The sequence below is a fragment of the Eurosta solidaginis genome, chromosome 1 (assembly GCF_040869045.1).
Source record: "Eurosta solidaginis isolate ZX-2024a chromosome 1, ASM4086904v1, whole genome shotgun sequence".
Taxonomy (NCBI): Eukaryota; Metazoa; Arthropoda; class Insecta; order Diptera; family Tephritidae; genus Eurosta; species Eurosta solidaginis.
The window spans coordinates 188,835,935-188,859,955 of NC_090319.1; the positions used below are offsets into that span (position 1 = coordinate 188,835,935).

General features: G+C 36.6%; 1 protein-coding gene across 5 annotated transcripts in view; it reads left to right on the forward strand.

Moving 5' to 3' along the window:
- The first annotated feature begins 20,768 nt into the window (after positions 1–20,768).
- tw (Protein O-mannosyl-transferase 2) overlaps positions 20,769–24,021 on the forward strand; it is a 2,413,568-nt gene continuing 2,410,315 nt past the window's right edge. For 3 of the 5 annotated variants that reach the window (XR_010948728.1, XR_010948727.1, XM_067760057.1), the window contains exon 1: positions 20,778–21,037. Coding sequence is in view for 3 of the 5 variants with exons in the window: in XM_067760057.1 (XP_067616158.1) it covers positions 21,000–21,037 (38 nt within the window). In the remaining 2 variants the exon portion in view is untranslated. Of the gene's footprint in view, positions 21,038–24,021 lie in introns of all 5 variants that reach the window. The other 2 variants (XM_067760058.1, XM_067760056.1) reach the window with 2 other exon arrangements.

Consider the following 24,021-nt stretch of genomic DNA (forward strand, 5'->3'; position numbering starts at 1 on the left):
GGCCATCGTTACATTAAGAGGTGCGTTAAGTTAGCAGAGCAAGGTCAGCAGAACAAAAAACGTTTATATACAAAATTAGGTGCTTATTAAGTGCCGCGTTCGCGAATTAGGTGATCGTATATTTTTCGAGAAATTTAGTACTATAATAGCTTAACGTTAAGCAAGCAGCGCACTATGCGAAATCTCGGAAACATCTAATAATTTATAGAAAATTAAGTGATCTGCGAATTATCAAAAATATTCCAAAATTTTCATATATTTTCCGAGAAAATAAGTGCTCTGCTAGCTTAACGTTAAACTGAGCACGAATTTAAATATAGTACACAAAGAATCATTGAAGAGGATTGGTACAGTACCAATAAAAAAAGGACGCCTAGTACAAATTAATGTAAAGTCAGAATGTCTCAAATTGTGCGAGAGCGCGAAAATGGGATAAAACTGAAATTAGCCAAGAAAGCAAATACAACACAATTTCCCAGTGCTTAGGCGATTGTGATTTCGGCAGTTTGACCGCGGTTCGAACCCCGGTGAAACCTGTTGAAATAAATAAACATTACGAAATTGCCTGACGATGTTGAGCGGTTTTCGAAATGGTATCATCGAAATATGCCAGTAAATGTTTCCTTCTTTTCAGCTTTTTCCCAATAAAAGTAAATATAATAATTGAATAACAATTATTATTTAACGGCGTTAAGCTCATTAATTCTTAAAAATCTTAAATTTTAATTTATATGATTTTACTTATTTGCGATTTATTTTACATTATTTTATTTGTTTCTTTTTAGAAATGTAAACTGTATTTAAAATGTGGGAATTAACAATTTTTTTAAATTAAAAAATTAATAAAAAGTCTGGAAGACTTTGTTTTGAAATTTTTTGTGCTTTAAATTTTTCTGATAATTTTGAAATTGGGTATTTCGAAAATGGGTTTTGGGGATTGTAAATGATCGGTCTTGCAGAACTGCATTGATATTATGGCTTTTATGTGCGCCGAAAACAATGTTGCCATTTGTTGCTCAGTCGTACATGAAAAAACTTATTTCACCATTGGTCGATTCGGCGCCTACCCGAACAAAATTATTGGATTATTTACCCTACTTCTTCAGTAGCACAAGTATATGATTACCCAAGTTTTTATCTACTCATGGTTGGCAGGGATCTTACTTAAAATGTTCACGTAAATGGCCAATGAAAAATACGCATATCTTTCCAAAAGGTTCAGCTAAGATTTCCATTCCAACATATTAATATCTAACCAGGAAAATATCTTAGCGAAGTGGCGTTGTCAGTTTCGGTGCCATTTTATAAAAATATACCATTCGTTAAAGAGCCAGGTTTACACAAACATATTTCCTGCATTCCAATGGACAGTGGTACTGATCCAGAAAAAAACTTGACATGTAAACGCAATAACAAATAGATCCATATCGCTCACATTTTGTTACACCTTAAATTTCTATCGCGATCTGGATCACTGTGCATTGGAACGCGAGGCTTTTCTCAATTTTAGAGAAATCTACATCCAAAACCCCTAGTCATTGTGTCACGGTGGGCTAGTAGTGTTTAGAATTGTTTGCTCATTTATTCTTTGCTTCCTGGATATTTTTCGCAAAAGAACGGTTGATTTACTCTTCCAGAAGGTATTAAACTTATATTTTATTTATTATTTACATATATTTAATTTTGTATGCAACTTGGATGGCAGAAGACATTAACCCCTTTATTGTTTTATGTTCAATATATAGCAATATTCGATTTTTTTTTTGGTGAAAGAACTTTAGAAATGGCCAAGGTCGTTGCGTTTTTAAATGTCTACAACTTTGATTCCTTAGCTAATGCCCATTTTTTCAGTGCGAGTTCAAGCTCAAGTTAAAGTTGGCTAGAGTTTAACCTTGCTACTTTACTCGATAACATAACATTTTGCTGCTCATCTCAGGTTAAGCGGCCGAAGTGGCAGTTTACTTTAATCAATTTTAACTGGAGTTTAAACTCGCACTGAAAAACCGGGCATAAGTTTCTTACGGAGAGAGTTAAAACTAAGGGCTTAATACTAAACGAATTATCGTAGCTTTTTAGTATCTTATTTAAAATTTAGTGCTACACACAACATACATACTCTGTTATTGTCGCAGAATCTCTATGTTATTTATTTTATTTATGTGTTGGGTGTACGCTATAACATAAGTCATACTCCGTTATTGCTTCGTTAAAATAAATTTATACGGACATTACTACTATTAAAATTTTGCTTAAAAACTTGTGTAACTGTTGCCGCCGTGGATTTCCTGTCGAGATGCTAAACCAGAGCCGGCCAAAAGTTGCACATTGTGCAATTTGAGTTCGTATTTTCACACAGACACTAACGATGTGTGATCACGATCGTTTGCTTTCGCTGGTCACTCACTAAAATCAACAGTGAATGCATAAGGAAAAGTCCATGCTACTTTTTGGGCACATAATAAAAACAATATGCTGCAATGTTAAAGTGACTTTTAATACGTTTTAGTTATTATTATTAAGTTCCTTTGAACATACATATTAATATTGACAATTTAAATATTAATAATTAATAATAATTAATTAATTATTAATAAATATTGACAATTTAATATAAGTAACTTTTTATACGTTCTACTTAGTTTTATAAATTTTTATAAATTTTTTTTATTGAATAACTTTATGTTTTGAAAATATGTATTTCTATCTTTACATTTACTTTGTTTTATAGTTTATTCTTGATGAAAAAGTGATTTTTTAAGTAAATTTTGCATTGAAGAAACTGGCTAGCTCGACCTCCGCGTTCTTAGTTATATGAATATAAGTAAGTATTGTTAGGATTAGCTTGAAATCAAATAACCAAGGTATTTTTAATTTCGAACTTCACAGTCCACATTTTCTTTTAGCACATTGTGGGGAGTTGTCACTCAATTTTTACACACACTTATGCAATTGTTTTAGTATTTGTGTGGCCGGCTCTATGCTAAACTGTAAAGTTGAGTTATTCAGAAAGTTAACTCATACATGTAAATCTTGTAAAAAATACTCAATCGAGTATTTTTCATAAAAAAATTTAAGAAAAATATTCCCTATGAAAAGTTTAACACAAAAATGAAATTAATTATTTAGTTGAAATCAAAAACAAACTAATTGTGTAACTGTCACGGTACTGGATTTAGTCGAGGTGCTCAATTTTTCAGTCGGGTGCTCTTATTCACTCAGCTAACTCGTAAACGCAAATAGTGTGAGAAATATTCTATAAAGTATCTTTGATTGTAAAACTAAAGAAAATATTTTCTTCAAATTATTGAAAAGTTCTATACAAAAATTTGAAATTTTAACTAATGAAGTTCAAATTTTCCTCAGTATAAAGAAAACTTTTATTTTTAAGAAATCAATTATAAAAAAAAAATTTAATTCCAGGAATTTTTTATGGAACATTTGGAAACCCTTTTTGAGTTGCACCTATGGCATGATAGCCTCCATCGCTTCTGCTTTGACGCTACGCCTACTACACCAAAGGCTTTAGGCTCAAAGACCATGAAAAGCAACAAAAAAATCGTTAGAAAACTTATTTTTAATTAAAAACCAAAGTTCCTAAGCGGGTTTCGCTTCAGCAGTGGTTTGAGAAACACTCTGTGCGTATTTCTGGCATGCTTCTCTGCAAAAATTCATCTGCTTGCTTGTTGCGTTCGGAGTCGGCGTAAAACATGTTGGCAAGAGTTATTTTCTTGTTTGATTTGTAACCTGGCATTATTTCCACTGGTTTCCCAGGGTTTCGATATTCTATCTGTCAACCTTGACGCGGCTGCCAAGGGAATGCGCCTATTTTTTGTTGGATGGCGGCAGGTACTTTGTCTTCTCCTCATTTACCGCAAGACCAACTTTTTTTTGCTCCTTTATCCAATCCAGAGAAGGCAGAATTTACTTCACGTTTGTTTAGGCCATTGAAATCAATATCATCAACATACGCCAGCAATTATACGCGCTTATGGTAGGTTGTGCCGCAATTCTTCTGTGACAAGAAATATTTTCTCCCGCATCGTCTGTACAGATTATCGGAAATAATTACTCCAAATGTTCTTGATTTTATAAACAACTCGAGCTGGTTATGATACATATCCCATATGAATTTCATTTGTGTATGTTAAGAGGAAGCTATTTTAGTGTTCAGAACATTTGAAGCAAATGATATAGTAAAGAACGTGAATGGGTTATGCACATCATAAAGTGGTATTCCTAATGAAGCTGCAGACATTAGACATTGGATTTACCACCCTCCTGCATCAAAAATGTTTTTTCGCGTTATTAACAAAAATCGAGCTATTGTTTATATATTTTGTGTTTATATATATTTTTGTTTATAGTTAAGCGTATGCTTCAAGTGATCATAGTTAAACATTAAGAGTGCCGTTTGGTCGGCTTTGTTTGAAATATGATGTCTTTCCATTTAACACGTTAAATGAAGTCAATTTTAACGTAAACGTAATACTATTTATATAAAAAGCAAACCTATAGAAGTGGTAACAATATCACATCTTGTTAAAATAGTTGAATTCCATAGAACTGAAATTTTTCCCAAAAATTTTATTGTGAGCTTTAGAAGAGCTCTAGAGCGCTTTGCTTAAAAGACAGAGGAACACAGTTCGAACCCCCCTTCGAGCCATGAAAAAGTCGCTTCCTACGGCAGTCGGTTCCCTGTATCGGAGCGACTTGGAATTTTTTTCCCGACCAAGGGTTGTCATTTCATAGTAACCCCATTTAATTTATTGCTTCCCTCCCACAAACTGTCATCCTCCGGGAAGGTATTGAACGTAACCCTGGTCCTACGATCTGTTTCTGCTGGATACGAAGGCAAATATTTCTCTCCGACGGTCATACTCGTGTCAGTGTGTCACGTGTAAAAGATGGTTGCATCCTTCGGTATGTTCTGGGTTAGAACCCAACGTGCATCGTCCCCGGAATTTCTACAAAACGTTTGTGGCTCCCGATGTTGGCGTTCAAGGTCGTCCAACGGTTTACGCTCAAGCGTACCTAGAATCTACGTAACATGGATATACAAAATGTCGAGCACCAGCCTTTACCCCCTCCCGACCTCATTATTCGGCACGCGCGTACTCCTAGTCCTCCACACAATGTGCTCCATATGTCAGCTAAGAACATTTATGATTGCGACATCGATCCAATGTAGTTCATGCCTTGGCCGATGCTACTTTCATAGATGAGCATATCAGTATTGAGATATTGATGGGACATGATCATTAATTATACCTTTCATGAAAATGAAATGGTATATTAATTTCGTCACGAAACCGAAAATTGTAAGTCCTTAAAGGAAAATAGATAGACCCACCATTAAGTATACCGAAATAATCAGGTTGAAGAGCTGAGTTGATTTAGCCATGTCCGTCTGTCCGTCTGTCTGTTTGTATGCAAACTAGTCCCTCAATTTTTGAGATATCTTGATAAAATTTGGTGAGCGGGTGTGTTTGGGTGTCCGATTAGACATTTGTCGGAACCGACCGGATCGGACCACTATAGCATATATCCTCCATACAACCGATTTTTCAGAAAAAGAGGATTTTTGTAATATCTTACCCAATTTAACAGATTGAAGCTTCAAACTTCACCATATACTTTCGTATATTACACATATTGTTGCCTGAAAAAATTGATGAGATCGGTCGTATATATAGTATATATCCCCCACAACCGATTGTTCAGATAAGGAACTTTTCGTAATTACTGCCCCATTTTAAGAGCTAGAGGCTTCAAATTTCAACGAATGCTTAGGTATATAGCATATATTATTGTCTGAAAAAATCATAAAGATCGGTGGTATATATAGTATATATATGGTGGTATATATAGTATATATATATAGTATATATATATATATATATATTTTCGCAAATTTTAGCCCCATTTTAACAGCTAGAAGCTTCAAATTTCACCGAATACTTCCGTATATAGCATATATTGTTTTCTGAAAAAATCATAGAGATCGGTTGTATATATAGTATATATCTCATACAACCGATTTTTCAGATAAGAAGCTTTTCGCAATTTCTACCCATTTTAACAGCTATAAGCTTCAAATTTCACCGATTGCTTACGTATATAGCATATATTGTTGTCTGAAAAAATCATAGAGATCGGTTGTATATATAGTATATATCTCATACAACCGATTGTTCAGATAAGAAACTTTTCGCAATTTCTACCCCATTTTAACAGCTATAAGCTTCAAATTTCACCGATTGCTTACGTTTATAGCATATATTGTTGTTTGAAAAAATCATAGAGATCGGTTGTATATATAGTATATATCTCATACAACCGATTGTTCAGATAAGAAACTTTTCGCAATTTCTACCCCATTTTAACAGCTAGAAGCTGCAAATTTCACCAAATGCTTAAGTATATAGCATATATTCTTGTCTGAAAAAATCATAGAGATCGGTTGTATATATAGTATATATCTCATACAACCGATTGTTCAGATAAGAAACTTTGCGCAATTTCTGCCCTATTTTAACAGCTAGAAGCTTCAAATTTCACAAAATGCTTACGTATATAGCATATATTGTTGTCTGAAAAAATCATAGAGATCGGTGGTATATATATTATATACTTCATATAAACTCTCATGTTTGCCCCTTTTTTACGGCTAGAAGCTTCAAAATTCATCAAATTTCATCAAATAGTTACGTTTACGTCATATATTTTTGAAATACGTGATTCGTAGTCATAGTTTTTACATGCAGACCACAAAAAACGTGAAGCTTTGCATCCTCACACAGATTACCTACCTATTTTTTATTTTATATTTATCTTAAAAATTGTTTAGATATGTTCAAATTTCACTAAATGCTTACGTGTATAGCATATATTGTTGTCTGAGAAAATCATAGATACCGGTGGTATATATAGTATATATCCCATACAACCGATTGTTCAGATAAGAAACTTTGCGCAATTTCTTCCCCGTTTTAACAGCTAGAAGCTTCAAATTTCACGTGTATAGCATATATTGTTGTCTGAAAAAATCATAGAGATCGGTGGTATATATATTATATACCCCATATAAACTCAATTTTTGCCCCCGTTTTACGGCTAGAAGCTTCAAAATTCATCAAATAGTTACGTTTACGTCATATATTGTTGAAATACGTGATTCGCAGTCATAGTTTTTACACCCAGACCACAAAAAACCAGAAACTTTGCATCCTCACACAAATTACCTACCTGTTTTTTATTTTATATTTATCTTAAAAATCGTTAAAAATTTCTTATCTTATATATCCGATTATTCGGAGATTACGAACGGGATAAGATTATTGTTCAGCCCCATTCATGAAAGGTATGAAGTCTTCGGCACAGCCGAAGACAGTCCCGTTCTTACTTGTTTTTATTTAATATAGTATCCATAGTTATCAATGATACACCAGCGGGTTAAGGGATCAGAATATACCCACGGTAGGTATGCCTGTCGTAAGAGGCGACTAAAATACCAGATTCAAGGGGTTGTGTAACGCAACCCTTCAGGTTGCCGGCGAAATATATAGCTTCTCCGAACCCAATTGTCAACCTCACCTATCCGCGGCGAATCCTGTTTCACTAACAGACGAGGCTCTGGCGACCACAAGCTCCTCATGGAACTTGAGGGTGGGAGGGGGGAATGGCCTGAAGGTTTAATTTGGCCACATAAATCGTTCCCGAGATGGTCGGGCTAGCACCTTAATGGTGCTGTGGTACCGGAGCGTACCGGATCTTTATCCGGCAAAGGACCATCACATCGATAACACTCCCCAAAGCCTTCGGGGAGCAACCTTATCGCTACAACAACAACAACAACAACATACCCAATCGATTTACATACATAAGAACAGTTATTAGTCTGAATTTCAGAGTACTTTTGAAGCGACTGCTGTCGAAAATTGAGTCCAATTGTTATATGCATATGGCCTTTTATTTTATTAACCGAATTATGCCATGGGATTTTAATTTATCAAGTAACACAATTTTTCTGGAAAAGCACTCTTGAAACCATGAATATAGGAAATAATGTAAGTATATTTACTTGTTCCAACACTGTTACAGCTAATCAGTTGGCATTCTTATATCTGCTTATACTTCAAATCGATGATAAAAGAATACATAAAAAAAACTACTTACGAATGGCTTTCCTTCAAGATAGTCGAGACACTTGACATATTTGAAATCGTAATTTGAAAAGTCCACTTTCGTTAATATTTATAATTTATTTTAAAAATATGTTGAAGATAATGCTTTATAATAAGAAGAAATTAAGATCGTAAGGTATTAGATCGCTTGTTTTTTTATCTACTTTCAACTCTCAGAAAATGGTTTCCTCTACACATAACTCAATGTGAGAACTGGCTTAAATTATCAGGGCACACATATATGGTCATATGTATATGTGTTTGGTTACAATTCGAAACACTGCGTCTTGTATATGGCTTATATCATTTGCTCATAAGCCTTATAAGCGGGGCCTGGAATCTGCAAGAAGTACTAGTTCGACAGTAACTAGATTTTCTCTAGTTCACAAATAGACAGTTTAAATTTTAATATATGTGATTAATATATATGTGATAAATACATATATCAACAAAAAACTGATGCGAGCTTCCAGGAGCTTCGACTTTAAGTGTGCCTTCTTTGCGCACACTTTGAAGCCTTTCCTTTACGTCAACTCTATAGCATATAAATATTTCGCCAAAGATCCAATAGAGTACATTTATAAAATAGCTGGGTTTTTAAGCGGTTTTATTTACCTTGACTTGACAGGCCGGCCGCTGTGAACAAATTTTGTAATTAAAATGTAAGTAACTTCCCGATAAGCTACAAGCTTAAAACTTGAAATATAATTCAGAACCCGATTACAATGCAATAATAAGATAAAACAAGTAAGGAAGTCTAAGTTCTGGTGAAACAGAACATTACATACCCAGCTGTACACTTGAAATGCTGTTGTTGTTTGTTTTGTTTGCTTAATAGTGTTACAAGGCTAAGCAATAATATATATACATATGGTTATATTCTGAACTAATTTTTCTTCGAAATATGGCTCCCAAAACATAGAAAATTGCATAATCATAAAAGGGGTGGTGCCACGCCCATTTTTTTAAATTTGAAACTTTTCCTATATACTGTTATAAATGCACTTGGGAAATGAAATACCATTGATATAAAGCTCCTTTTTGCAAAGATATAGCTTATCTTATTTGTCCACGACCATTTTAAAAATCTTTTATTTAAAAGTGGCCGTAGTCCTTAACCGATTTCGTTAATTTTTCTACAAAGCATTCCCTATGGTAAAGGCAAACTCTCTGCCGAATTTTGTTACGATAGGTTTAACGATTTTTGATTTATGATTAATAATATTTGTAAAATTGGTTTTGTCACAAGTCGGCGGTGCCGCGCCCGTTTTAAAAACTGTTTTAAATTTTTTTTTTCAAGTGTCTCAATATCAGTCCACACGTCAAATTTCAACATTCTAGGTGTTTTATTTGCTAAATAATCAGGTTTTTTGTGTTTTCCAAAATGTTATATATATAAAAAGTGGGCGTGTTGGTGAAGATATCTCAATATTTACTCAAGTTATCGTGTTAACGGACAGACGGACGGACGGGCGGACATGGCTCAATCAAATTTTTTTCAATATTGAAGTCTATATTTATCTCGATTCCTTTATACCTGGACAACCAACCGTTATCCAATCAAAGTTATGATACCCTGTGTGCAAGTACAGCTGGGTACAAAAACTACGATAGGTGACGCATGGTTCGAAATATTTCAAAAAATCGTATTTGTGGTCCGATTTGGCTCATATTTGGAGCACGTAATACATACATGAATAGAAAGCGACCTATGAAAAAAATCGGCGCTGGTGGCGCAGGTATCGAGATATTACAAAAATCGTATTTATACTCCTATTAGGGTCATATTTGGAACACATATTACATACATATTAGAAAGCGACATATGAAAAAATCGCCGCCAGGTGGCGAAAGGATCGAGATACTAAAAAAATCGTATTTGTGGTCCGATTTGGCTCATATTTGGAACACATATTACATACAGAAATAGAAATCGCTTTATGAAAAAAAAAAAAATCCGCTAGGTGTGGCAAGGATCAAGATATTAAAAATACTCGTATTTGTCGTCCGATTTGGCTCATATTTGGAACAAATATTATATACTCTGGTAGAAGTGACATCAAAATACTTTGGAGTTCGAGGAGGGACAAGCATACGTGGCGCCGAGTCGAGCAAAGCCTTTGTAAGGATTATGTGTTGAGGACTAGGATTGTAAAAAATTGTCAGGAAAGAGTACTTGTAATAATGAGTCACTAAATGAACTAAATAGCATGAGAAATAATAAGCACTTAAATAAAGACTGAAAACTTGAAAACAAAATAATTAGAAAAATTTTTATGTTAGCTAAAAAATAATTTGGTAGGTCCTAGGTACTAGTCGTCACACTCCTCATCAATCCAGACAATTTAATAAAAGCGTTGGGCGCGTGAAATTTTTAAAAATGCAAGGCGTAGCATAACCCGATTAAGTTTGTAATGTAAGGCGCGATAACCTCCGAAGAGATTTTAGGCCGAGCTTCTCTTCCAATTTGCGTCGTGCTCCTTTTTAATTTTTCCTACAAATTGGCGGGACGGGACCTACTTGTTTTATGCCGACTCCGAACGGCATCTGCGAGGCAGTTGAGTTTTCACTGAGAGCTCTTCATGGCAGAAATACACTCGGAGTACTTGCCAAACACTGCCGGGGTGCGACCCCGCTTAAACAAAATTTCTTCTAATTGAAAAACCTTATTTCTAAAATTTTGATGTTGCTTTGCACGGGGTGTGAACCCAGGCCATTCGGTGTGGTAAGCGGAGCACGCTACCATCACACTACGGTGGCCGCCGACTATCAACATGCTTTTATTTAATTGTCTGATCAACGCCCTAGATTGGTGAGGAGTGTGATTACCAGGGCCGCGGAGAGGGGGGCGGGCAGCCAGGGCAATTTCCCTGGGGCCCGGAAAGCTTTTTGGGGCCCGGCAAGGCAGTATTGACAGTAATCTAACTAGGATTTCATAGATACATACATATTTTGTTTCTACCAAAAATTGTTTTAAAATTGAAAATCACTAAACTAAAATTATAAGCATTCAATCAAATACTATGGGGCATAGTCATACTCGAAATAAAATGTGATTTTAAGTTAGATAAATGTTTTTGACACAATTTTATAAGCGCTATCTGTCAAAAATGCTTCAACTAACTTAAAATCACATTTTATTTCGACTATAATACTAGGTTCAAACACACACCAAATTGGCAATTTATACTATTTGGGCAATTTATTACGCAATTTGTCATATAATAAATTGTAATAATAAATTGCCAATTTAAAAAAAATTGCGTAATAAATTGTTTCAAACTGCAACATTGTAAAGTGTGTTTATTGAGTATACTTAAACGTCAGTTACGCATGGCTGAACTGTATGGTTGGCTCATCTCATCTGCTGATTTTATGTCTTTCATTTCACTGGAGTAGGGATTGTCAAAAGAAGATGGCAAAATCAAAATGAAACCAAAACATTGAACACATTTTCTTACAACACACAAAAATTTCAAAGTTTTATGTTTTCATTCCATTTCATTCGCCTAATAATGTGCATGTTCATTTTGACAGTCTGAACAAAGGTATGTTCTTGCTGTAGCGATGAGCCAACCAGCTATCAAATTACTATTGTGTAAGCTAAATCGAGTTGTATGAACAGCACTCAATTCAAATCGAAATTTCCTCAATTTATTTTTCTGTTTGAACATAGTATAACTATGCCCCTATCGGTTTGGTCTTATTGCTTTTTCATTTTTGTAAAAGCCAGCAGCGACATCTGTAAATGGAGGCTGATAATAAACTAGAGCGTTAATTTGAAAAAATTAGTACACTTGACTTGTTTTGCGATGCGCAAATTTGTGCAAACATATGAGTATGCCGTGGATAAGCTACATAGGTCAATTTCGCGTTAATTGTTGCAAGCTCCGTATTTCTTTTGCCAGTGGTGCAATTATTGTTAAATTTTTTAACTTGTGAATGTAATTTCGGTTGTAATTCTTTACGGACCTTCTAAAGACATATGCTAAGCACTGATTTATAAAATTTTAAGGTAAGAATCTATTAAATAAATGAAATGAAAAAATGAATGCATCACTGTTTTACTTCGAGAGTGTCACAACTCAAAAAACACGATTTTACAGTTAAATACAAACAAAAATCATCATAATCTATATTGTGTATAAACTTCTTGATGATTCGTGGAAAATTGGGGGCTTGAGATAAAAATTAATTTCTGGCTTTACGCGCCCAATATATGAAGGGCTTAGGAGCAAAAGGCTCAAAGTGAAATTTTTTTCTAACTTTTAGTTATACTCATATTTGTATAGTTTTGTTTATGGACGCAGAGTTTGTTTATGGCCGGGCCATAACCCTACTACCCAGAAATTACAATAAGTACTCAACTTTAAACTTTAGCTTCTCGAAACAATTTGTCTGTTGAAATCTTAAAATGATTCTCTCGAAAAGTTGTGTGTTTTGGAAAGTGTTACTGTTGAAGTAAATGGGCGATATATTTGTGCATGTGTAAGTTTTGTTGACGAAAAATGTTGCCAAGGATACTACGTTTTGAAGAAAGGCGTAAGAAGAACTCAATATGATGGGAAACTATGCCAGGAATACAATTTTCATTCTAAATATTGAAAATGTGATTTTAAATAGTTTCTATGCAATTTGTAACATTTTTCACGTGAAAACACAATACCAAGCTTCGCATGTGAAATACATAATCATACAATATTCTGTGCGTTTTTTTTTCAGTAATATACAAATTTTATTTAACCATACACTTGTTTTGAATAAACTACATATATCTAATGGATTATAAACATTTATCGGGCGCAGTTAAACGAGCTGAGAAAAAGCGGAAAGAAACCGAAGAAAAAAAGGGACAGCAAACGCTCTATAAGTTTAATTTAAGTGTAAGTAACACCGATGTAGACAAAAACATGCCTTTAAGCCCTTCCAGAGGTGTTAGGGACAATATGAAACCTACAAATGCTGAGGATGAAAAAGAAGAAAACAGCTCTTCAGTCAATTTCATAGCTGCTAGAGATGATATGTCATATCCAATCGTTGAGCACGAAACACGTGCTGTACAAGATACAAAGGCAGTGGACGGTGAATTCAAAGAAGTACTGAGCTCTTTTGACATTGGTAGCATAGAGTCCGCGGAAATAAAATGTAGCCAGGTTGAAGAGGCTTGTAATCTGGGACCTCAACCATATCCTTTCGAATTTCCCAATGACATAAGTGGTCGCCATTTCCCTCAAAGAATACTCCATACTACTCTAAAAAACGGAGAAAAAGTAAAGCGTGATTGGCTCGTTTGGAGTGCAACAAAGGAAGCGCTTTTTTGTTTTCCATGCCAGCTTTTCAGCAAAATTTCCGAAAATACCCGATCAGCTTTGACAAAATGTTCAGGTTATTCTAAAGAAAAAGGGTGGAAGAAGTTACACGACAAAATTCCTGAATATGAAAATAGTCAAAATCATAAAGCGTGCTATAAAGAGTGGCACCAATATGAAATGAGAATTCGAAATGCAAGTTCAGTGGATTTTCTCTTAGCGGAAACCTTTAAAAATGAAGCAGCTTGCTGGAGAGAGATATTTCACAGAATTCTTGATGTTGTTTTATTTCTTGGAGAAAGAGGATTGGCATTTAGAGTGGATAATTCATTGATCGGAAATCCAAAAAATGGGAACTTTCTTGGTATTTTGGAACTGATCAGCAATTATGACCCCCTATTGCATGAACATTTGGAGAAGGTGAGGGAATCTCAAACGAAAAGAATCGTCTCCAAGCGCATTATTTGTGTGATGAAATACAAAATGAGTTCATAGAAATCTGTGCAAGTCAAGTAATTAGATAGAAAGCGATAGAAGGTCCGTCAAGTATTACACGGTAATAGTGGATGCAACCCCTGATTCGGCGCATATTGAGCAGACTGTTTTTATATTGCGGCCACCGTGGTGTGATGGTAGCGTGCTCCGCCTATCACACCGTATGCCCTGGGTTCAACTCCCGGGCAAAGCAACATCAAAATTTTAGAAATAAGATTTTTCAATTAGAAGAAAATTTTTCTAAGCGGGGTCGCCCCTCGGCAGTGTCTGGCAAGCGCTCCGATTGTATTTCTGCCATGAAAAGCTCTCAGTGAAAACTCATCTGCCTTGCAGATGCCGTTCGGAGTCGGCATAAAACATGTAGGTCCCGTCCGGCCAATTTGTAGGGAAAAATCAAGAGGAGCACGACGCAAATTGGAAGAGAAGCTCGGCCTTAGATCTCTTCGGAGGTTATCGCGCCTTACATTTATTTTTTTTTTTTAAAAAGCACAATATTCCACTGGATGACTGCCGTGGGCAAGGGTATGATAATGGCAGTAATATGAGTGGTCAATACAAAGGAGCGCAGAGTCATATTACGAGAGATAACTCCCTGGCAATAGTTGAACCTTGTGCTTGTCATAGTTTAAATTAATGTGGAGTTCAAGCTGCTGAATGTTGTGCAGAAGTCATCACATTTTTCGTTAGTTTGCAGAAATTGTATAATGTCTTTAGCGCAAGCCCTCAAAAATGGGAAATTCTCAAGGAAAAAACTAATTGCTCCTTGCACAGCATATCACAAAAACGATGGTCTGCTCGTGTGGATAGAGTGAAACCTTTCGCAACTCACATTCCCCAAGTATTGAAAGCTAATTATGAAATCAAGCTTTTGAATGAGAGTTCAGAAATAGTAACGGATTTGAAAGGTATTGAAGCATATATGGGAAAATTTGAGTGGATTTTCTTAGCCCATTTTGCTCAAAGTGTTGACGGTAATCAACCATCTACGTGAAAATATACGTAGCCTGATTGATGACTTGAAGAAATTCAGGGATCAATGGTCGATCATACTTCAAGAATGTAAGGTTCTGGCAGGGAGTATAGGAGTTTTGAATACCTTCGCAGAGAAAAGAAGGAAGATAAGAAAGCGCCAGTTCGATGAATTACCTGACGAATCACCTGAGTGTGATTCCGAAACTCACTTCAAACAGCAAGTTTTTTACGTTCTTTTGGACTGCTTGATTGGTAACATGACAAGACGTTTCGAAGCTGTAAACGACATTGCGATTAAACTTAGTTTTTTGTTGAAGTATCAGGACCTGACAAAAGAAGAGCTCACAGAAAAGGCAGCGGCGTTCTTCACGATTTATGGTATCGATATTTCTACGGATTTAATAGATGAAATCATTCATCTCAAAGCCATTCACTTAGCAAATTTGGGATGTGATTCGCTGCCACCATTTCAACTTCTGAACAAATTTCATGATTTGAAGATGGAAGTATTATTTCCGAACATCTGCATAGCATTAAGAATACTTCGCACACTTCCAGTCAGTGTGGCTGAAGGGCAGCGTTCTTTTAGTCTATTGTCTCGCGTGAAAAACTGTTTACGTTCTACTATGAGCCAAAATCGCTTGACAAGCCTTGGAACATTGGCGTTGGAGTCCAGCCTTGCTCGCAGCATTAGTTTTGAAACCGTAATTGCCATATTCGCAGACCAAAAAGCACGGAAGGTCTTCCTTGGCTGATTCAAGCTCTTAAAATGTACATATTTAGAAAAAGTTAACGTAAGCAAATCAAACAATGAAATCTAACATTTCACATGTAAATGCTCCAGTAAATCTTATTTTATATGAAACAAAACTGACAATGTGAATTGAAAAATTTATGTATGTTATGTTACTTTTTTTACTGGATTGAGTTTATTTTTTAGGGGGGCCCGCAAACGCGAACTGTCCCAGGGACCCGGCTCGGCTCTCTGCGGCCCTGGTGATTATTAGTACCTAGGACCTACCTAATTATTTTTTAGCTTTTAGTATTATTATTCCTTAATGTAAGTATTGTTTCCAGTAAAACCGTTTAACATAAACATTTTTTTTAATTATTTCATTTTCAAATTTTTAGTCTTTATTTAATTGCCATTATTTCTGATTCTATTTAGTTCATTTAGTGACTCATTACACTATGCGACAAAATCAACTTTTTTCTGGGTATTGGACCAAACCCACTTTTTTGTAGAGACTGGGGCTTAAATAGATTTCGGATTTCGAAGTTCGAAATTCTACGTTTCGAAATTTTATTTTTTTGTTAACGCATTCAGCAAATTAAAAAGAAAAAATGTGGTCGTGGTCCGCCTTTTTCTTTTATTTGAATGGCTAAATTCTTTTTTGAAAAATTAAGTACGAGCAATTTCAGTGGAGAGTATGTGCAGACATGAAAGTAGTAGCCACTATCTTGGGAGTATCTGAATTTCACCTCTTATAACAACTGTTTTAGTAAATTTCTCAAAAAAAGAATTCAGCCCTTCAAATAAGGGAAAAGAGCGGACCACGTCCACATTTTAACATTTTTAATTTGCTGAACGCGGTAACAAAAAAAATTAAATTTCGAAATTTTTTTTGGAGGCTAACTTCGCAAAACGGAGATAGTACTTTGTCTACTTCAGCCTTTTTTTTGCGGGAGGGCTGAAAATTGCCTAATGCACCATAATTCCTGCCGTCGCAGCAACCGTTGTCCGTAGACTAAAAAATAGCACCGTTTTGGAACCGTCGCCCACCCCAGTACCACTTTCACATTACTTCAGGGTGGCGTTCCATATTTCTCATTTTTTAAGAGCCTACTCGTCCCTGCGTCCAGGTTCACGCTATTTGCTCTGAGTGTCGATTTAATCGCCACTGCTTCGCATGCGCATTTCTCTGCGCTCCCTCTCAGCATCCATCAGGCGCGTCATGGCAATAAATGCCATTTTGCTCACTGCAATCCAGCAGTCTTTCCTGTCGCACATTTGTGATACTAAATTTCTCGTGGTAGATTCCTCCCCAAAGACTCTATTTAAGGCGAGTCTTCACTCGTGGAAACGGGCGCAGTGGAACTTGACGTGTTCTGCGTTTTCTAACTCCGTGGTACACACTGGGCAAAGAGGATCTTCCTCTATCCTACGCTTCAATAAATACTCTTTGAAACCGCCATGTCCACTCAGTATCTGCGTGAGATGGTAGTTCAGTTCGCCGTGCTTCCGCTCATTCCATTGAGCTACGTTCCAAACTAGCGTGAAGATCCATACCGCACTAGTGCTGCGTATAGTATTATTGAGCTGGTTACTGTGGACAATAGCTGACGTGTAGCTTCGCTCGGAACACCAATGTTAGGCATTATTCGCATAAGTGTTCCATTAACTTTGGTAACTTTCCCCCCACCGCTCTGAAGTGGTCTTTGAAATTTAACTTAGAGTCAACGTGCATTAGTAAATATTTTAGAGAATCCTTTGAAGTGATTTGATGATCCCCGATAGTTAAGACTAACTCATTCGCCGACCGTTTGGAGCTTACTAATACCACTTCCGTCTTTTGGCTAGCCAAACCCAGTCCCGTATTGGTCAGCCATTCCTTTATTCTTCCTACGGCGTCATTACATAATGCTTGAAGCAGGTCCAGTTTCTTGGCCACTACTACCACTGCAATTTCATCAGCATATCCTACAATTTGCATGTTTTCTGGTAGAAGTGCTCTGTGTTTAAAAGATAGCTACCTATTATTCTGCGTAAGTTGGTGTACCGAAGCTTCGCTGCGCTGCCATTATCTGCATCCAGTTCGCAGTGTTAAAAGCATTCTACGGTGGATCTTGATTTGCGAAATCCATATTGATTATTCGATAAGCCACCTGGGCTTTCTGGAGTCAGCTGTAGGCGCTCGCTAATTATACGCTCGAAAATCTTTCCTAGGGAATTCAGAATACAAAGTGGCCTATATGAGGATGGTTGCTCCGGCTGTTTACAACGTTTCAACAATAGGACAAGTCTTTGTCGTTTCCACGGGCGGGGGAACCTGCCTTCTTGCATACAGGCATTAAAAAGATCAGTAAATAATGTAGCCCTAGTTGTGATCGTTGCTTTAAGTGCTATGTTTGGTACTCCATCGGGTCCTGGGGATTTGTTATCAGCAAATCTTTTTGCAACGTCCAGCACCTCCTGATCTGTAATTTTCGGAATTTTCGTACTTTCGAGATCCTCGCTTGGATAAGTCCAGCGATTTGCGCCGGGACATGTGTTTCAACAATAGTATTCATCAATATCGGGCAGGTAGGTTGTGTGATATCGGTCCTTTAACTTTGGCCATCACAGTTCTGTAGGCTGATCCCCAATGATCTAGGTCGACATTATCCAGCAGTTCCCTAAAGCATATCTTCTTGCTCTTTTTATTGCATTTTTAAGTACCTTTCTTTGTGCAACATAGGTGCTGTGTAACTCCGCATATCGTGGTGATGAGCCTGCCCTCTGTGATATTATTCGTGCTTTGTGACATTTTTTACGCTCTTCCGCAATTTCGTTATTCCACAAATATACCGCAGTGCGCTGGGCTTTTCCGTGACTTACATAGCGATTTAGTGGTTTGAACCGACTGGTCTTCCGCATGCGATCCTCGTACTATAGCATCCTTCCAGATAATATCAAATATTTGTGGATCGAAAAGGTGCTGTTTCCATTTCCTACTATGTCTATGTTTTGCTGCTACCGTTCGTGGAGTTTCGAGCAGCTTTTCGCTAAAAGCTTTATGGTCGCTGTGTGTGTAGACGTTGCTTATGGACTATTTTGCTCGTCTTGCTATTTCGCTTCTAGCGAAGGTGAGATCTATAATGGATCGTCTGGTACCTGTATCGGAGGTATATATCCCTGGTTCATTTAGGAGTTCTAGCTTCAAAGAAGTCTTTCGAGAAGAACTTGGTTCGTCTACTTCCCCACATAGATAACCATGCATTGAAGTCTCCACACACTAAAAGCGGGTGTTTACCTCGTGCTGTCAAGGTGATCCCGTATATCATGTCTTTGAACTCGACGATGGTCATGCTCGAAGCGGCATAGCAACTGAAGACGTATATACCGTTGATTTTTGCCTACATGAATCGTGCTACCGTTGGCGTCATATATTCCTGTGTAAGAAATTTCCCTGATACCCAAATTGAGGCTTTCCCTGCCGAATCTGAGTGCCAACCCTGCTCCTGGCTATTTTTGTATTGCTCAGAAAGCACCACTATGTCATATCCTCCTTCGTAGACTGTTTGGGATAATAGCTTTTGGGCTGCCTCGCAATTGAGCTGCAATACCCTCATGAGACAGTAATTTTGCGGCCCTCTCGTTGTGGGCATTTGAAACTGCCTGCCGAATGTTGTCCTCCACATAACGCGCATTTCGGTGCGTTTTCGCAACTTGCAGCCTTATGACCTTCCTGACCGCATTTCCTGCATAGTCTAGACCTATCTACAGTCTCCTTTCATTTCTGAGCTATATGTCCGTAGCCCCAGCACCTATAACAGCGTTTCTCTTGCTTGACCTCTCTAATCCTACCCGGATTCTTTGCGTACTAAGAACAGCCTTGGCATCATCCGCTGTAAGGCTTATAATTGCCGACTTCGTGCCACTGTATCCTGTGCCTATGCTTTTTATGGCAGTCACATCTGGAAGTTTGATGTTGCATAGCTGGTTGAGGGCGTCGCAAATCCCCTCGGGCGCAGTAATCTCATTGAGATCTCTGCGCTGTAGTGTGACCACTTTTTCTACTTAAGCCTCAATCTTTACAAAAAAGTAGGCTTGTTCCAATACCCAGCCAGCTGTTGCACAGTGTTATTACAAGGACTCTTTCCTGACAATTTTTTACAATCTAAGCCCTCAATATATAATCCTTCCAAAGACTTTACTCGACTCGGCGCCACATATGCTTGTCCCTCCTCGATCTCCAAAGTATCTTGATGTCACTTCTACCGGACTATATAATATTTGTTCCAAATATGAGCCAAATCTGACCACAAATACGAGTATTTTTAATATCTTGATCCCTTCCGTACCTAGCGGAATTTTTTTTTTCATAAAGCGCTTTCTATTCGTGTATGTAATATGTGTTACAAATATGAACCTAATCGGAGCAAAAATACGATTTTTTGGAATATCTCGATACCTGCGCCACCTAGCGCCGATTTTTTCATAGGTCGCTTTCTATTCATGTCTGTATTATGTGTTCCAAATATGAGCCAAACCGGACCACAAATACGATCTTGAAATATTTCGAACAATGCGCCACCTATCGCATTTTTTTTAATCTTATTATTGCACTGTCATCGGGTTCTGAACTATATATATTCCAAGTTTTAAGCTTGTAGCTTATCGGGAAGTTACTTAAATTTTAATCATAAAATTCGTTCACAACGGCCGGCCTGTCAAGTCAAACTAAATAAAATCGTTTAAAAAAAACACACCTATTTTATAAATGTACTCTGTTGGATCTATGGCGAAATATGTATATGCTATAGAGTTGACGTAAAGGATAGGCTTCAAAGTGTGCGCAAAGAAGTCATACTTAAAGTCGAAGCTCCTGGAAGCTCGCATCAGTTTTTTTTTGTTGATAGATGTATTTATCACACATATATTAATCACATGTATATTAAAATTTAAACTGTCGATTTTTGAACAGAGAAACTCTAGTTACTGTCGAACTAGTACTTCTTACAGTTTCCAGGCCTCGCTTATAAGGCTTATGAGCAAATGATATAAGCCATATACAAGACGCAGTGTTTCGAATTGTAACCAAACACATATACATATGACCATATACATATGTGTGCCCTCATAATTTAAGCCAGTTCTCACATTGAGTTATGTGTAGAGGAAACCATTTTCTTAGAGTTGAAAGGAGATAAAAAAAACAGGCGATCTAATACCCAACGATCTTAATTTTTTCTTATTATGAAACATTATCTTCAACATATATTTAAATTAAATTGTAGATATTAACGAAAGTGGACTTTTCAAATTACAATTTCAAATATGTCAAGTGCCTCGACTATCTTGAAGGAAAACCATTTGTAAGTATTTTTTTTGTTTATGTATTCTTTATCGTCGATTTGAAGTATGAGCAGATATTAGAAGAAGAAGAAGAACTGATTAGCTGTAACAGTGTTGGAACAAGTAAATATACTTACATATTTCCTATATTCATAGTTTCAAGAGTGCTTTTCCAGAAAAATTGTGTTACTTGATAAATTAAAATCCCATGACATGAAGCATAATTCGGTTAATAAAATAAAAGGCCATATGCATATAACAATTGGACTCAATTTTCGACAGCAGTCGCTTCAAAAGTACTCTGAAATTCAGACTAATAACTGCACCAGTGGAGTAGCGAGGGGGGGAGGGCAAGGCTGGCATTTTGCCCCGGGCGCTACTCACAGGGGGCGCCAAATGGTCCGAAAAGCAGAACTTCCTGGATAATTTGTATTTTTTTTTAAATCGATTTCTGGAAAAAATTTTCTATACTAAAAAATTCATGCATATATCCAGAACACTTGCGACAGGTTGTTGAATAATTGAAAGCATATATCTCTTTTTATCACTTTCAACGTTACGACTGGAATTACTAAAAAATGGTTTAACAAAAACTGTCAAACGTGAATCCGAAATTCGGGACACTCTCTGTGAAGAAGCAATAGAAAAAGCGAAGTGACTTTGTGAAAAATGGGATATTGATATACTAAAATGTGAAAGAAGGCGGCGCAAAATCGGCTAGAGATATCTTTCCGCAGAATGTGAAATTTCTCGCGTCATGAAAAGTGTTCTCCATCTACTTACTTACTTAATTGGCGCTTAACCGTTAAACGGTTATGGCCATCCAACAAGGCGCGCCAGTCGCTCCTTCTCTCTGCAAACCGGCGCCAATTGGTCACACCAAGGGAGTTTAAATCGTTTTCCACCTGATCCTTCCAACGGAGTGGGGGCCGCCCTCTACCTTTGCTTCCATAGGCGAGTTCCGATAGAAACACTTTCTTGGCCGGAGCGTCATCTTTAATTCGCATAACATGACCTAGCCAGCGCAGCCGCTGCGTCTTCTCGATCGTCTTCAACAAAAATTACGTACAAGACTTGCACGACTAAATTCCTCAATTTTATATTTGGATTTCTCTTAGATGTTGGAAATTTGTTAAAAAGGGGTAATAACGACGAAATTGTAAGGACTTGGGGGAATTTTATAATACAGATTTCGATGGAACAGAACTTTTTATCGAAATATGTGTCTGCAAAATATTACTTTGCAGTATAAAAGAAATTGAACCTAAAACTTCGTTAGAATTACTTACTTTCTCCGTATGGAGAAGATGTTTTTCCAAGCTTGGCTATCTCAGTATTATTAATGTATATTATTACTAATGTATTATCATCATAATATTATTAAATATGTACTTGAATCTACTTATAGATGATATCTTCAGCCCATGATACAAATATAGGAAGGTAAAACCATTCTCTCTTCTCGGCGGCCATAATGATTTTTTGATTTAAAAAAAAATTTTAAATCTCTCTCAAAACTTTGTGGAAATGCCAAACCAAAGTATACAAACAAACAATTGAACATATTTGAGTTTTACAAATGCCGATAAAAAACAAAATAGATCGAAAATTTGGTATGCATTTTTTAGTTCGGATGGTTATACTTTTCTCATACCAGCATTCAGCTTTCTTCCGTCATTAGAGATGTTGCAGGTCTTCGCAGCTGGATGATTAACCTAGTCCTACTGGGGAATATTAATTTGTGGAAGTTGAATTTTTCCGACACCTTTTTCCCCCACTTTGGCGTTAAGTGGGACATTCCGATTTTGTTTTGATGACATGCAGAGAGCAGCGCACATATACATTTTCCTGTTTAACCATGCTTGGTTCTTATTTTTGTTGTAAAATCCTCTAACGGAGGTCCAAAGAATCGAGCAGTTTCAATATGTTAGCAAAAAAAAGTTGCTATTACAGATTTTTGTTCCACATTACAGACGAATACATGATTTGTGCTATACACCAGGCTGGGGCCATACATAGAGATCGAAGTTGGGGCAGAGTAACGCGCATATCCTTCTTCTTCGGCGAAGTCTGCAATGGCGGGAGCCTGAGTTTGAAGGAAATCACAGACACTGCGTTCACGTTGCTCTGGATCATACTACACCAGATCTCGTCCTGGGGCTTATGCTGGTGTCTTATCTACCTTGGATGCGCAACTACATCAATCAATTTGGATGCCTTGGTGCTAAGACGTCTTAACGCTTTCAATGGCTAAACCAAACTAGCAGTAAAATAATTTTTAGGGCAATATTCCCACCACTTAGACCCTAAGAAGATATAAAAAAATGATATTTGATTTTTACCTGCTCGGGTTACTTTTTTGTGGGTGGTCCATTATAATGGACACAGCAAGTCAAGGGTTGTAGAGAAATATACATCCAATGTTGTGTTTTGGCCCAATATTAGTGTATGGTGGAATGATATAATAGAAAATAAGGTTATTTATTACTGCGTAAATGCCCTTATGGACTTTTTATTGAAAACAAATAATTATAATGGCAGTAATAAGATAGAAATATTAGTTGTAAAGAAAACAGAAACTTCGTTCGTAAAAAATAATTATGATAATAAATGATAGAATAAATCTAGTCTTAGATACATAAATGTAAGCTAAAGGCTTGTGGTAATTAATGAAACAATTTGTTCCCCTTTTTACGCATAAAAATACTTCACATTTTTCGCATCTTATGTAGGTTTTTGCGTTGCATTTCTCGTAGGCGCAACGTTGAGCATTTTTTATGTCATGGAATTTTGGAACATGACCCACTTGATCCTGTCTTACATCTAAATATTGACCCAAACGTCGTCGTTTATCTGGCGGCGAGGATGTGGTGCATTCTGTCTTCCTAGTCGTAGGACGACCAACGCGTTTCAAGCCGTTATTGATGAATAAAAGTGTTTTGCATATACTAATTTTAAATGTTAACAAATCCATTCGTTGTTTAATCGGGATATCATTTATATT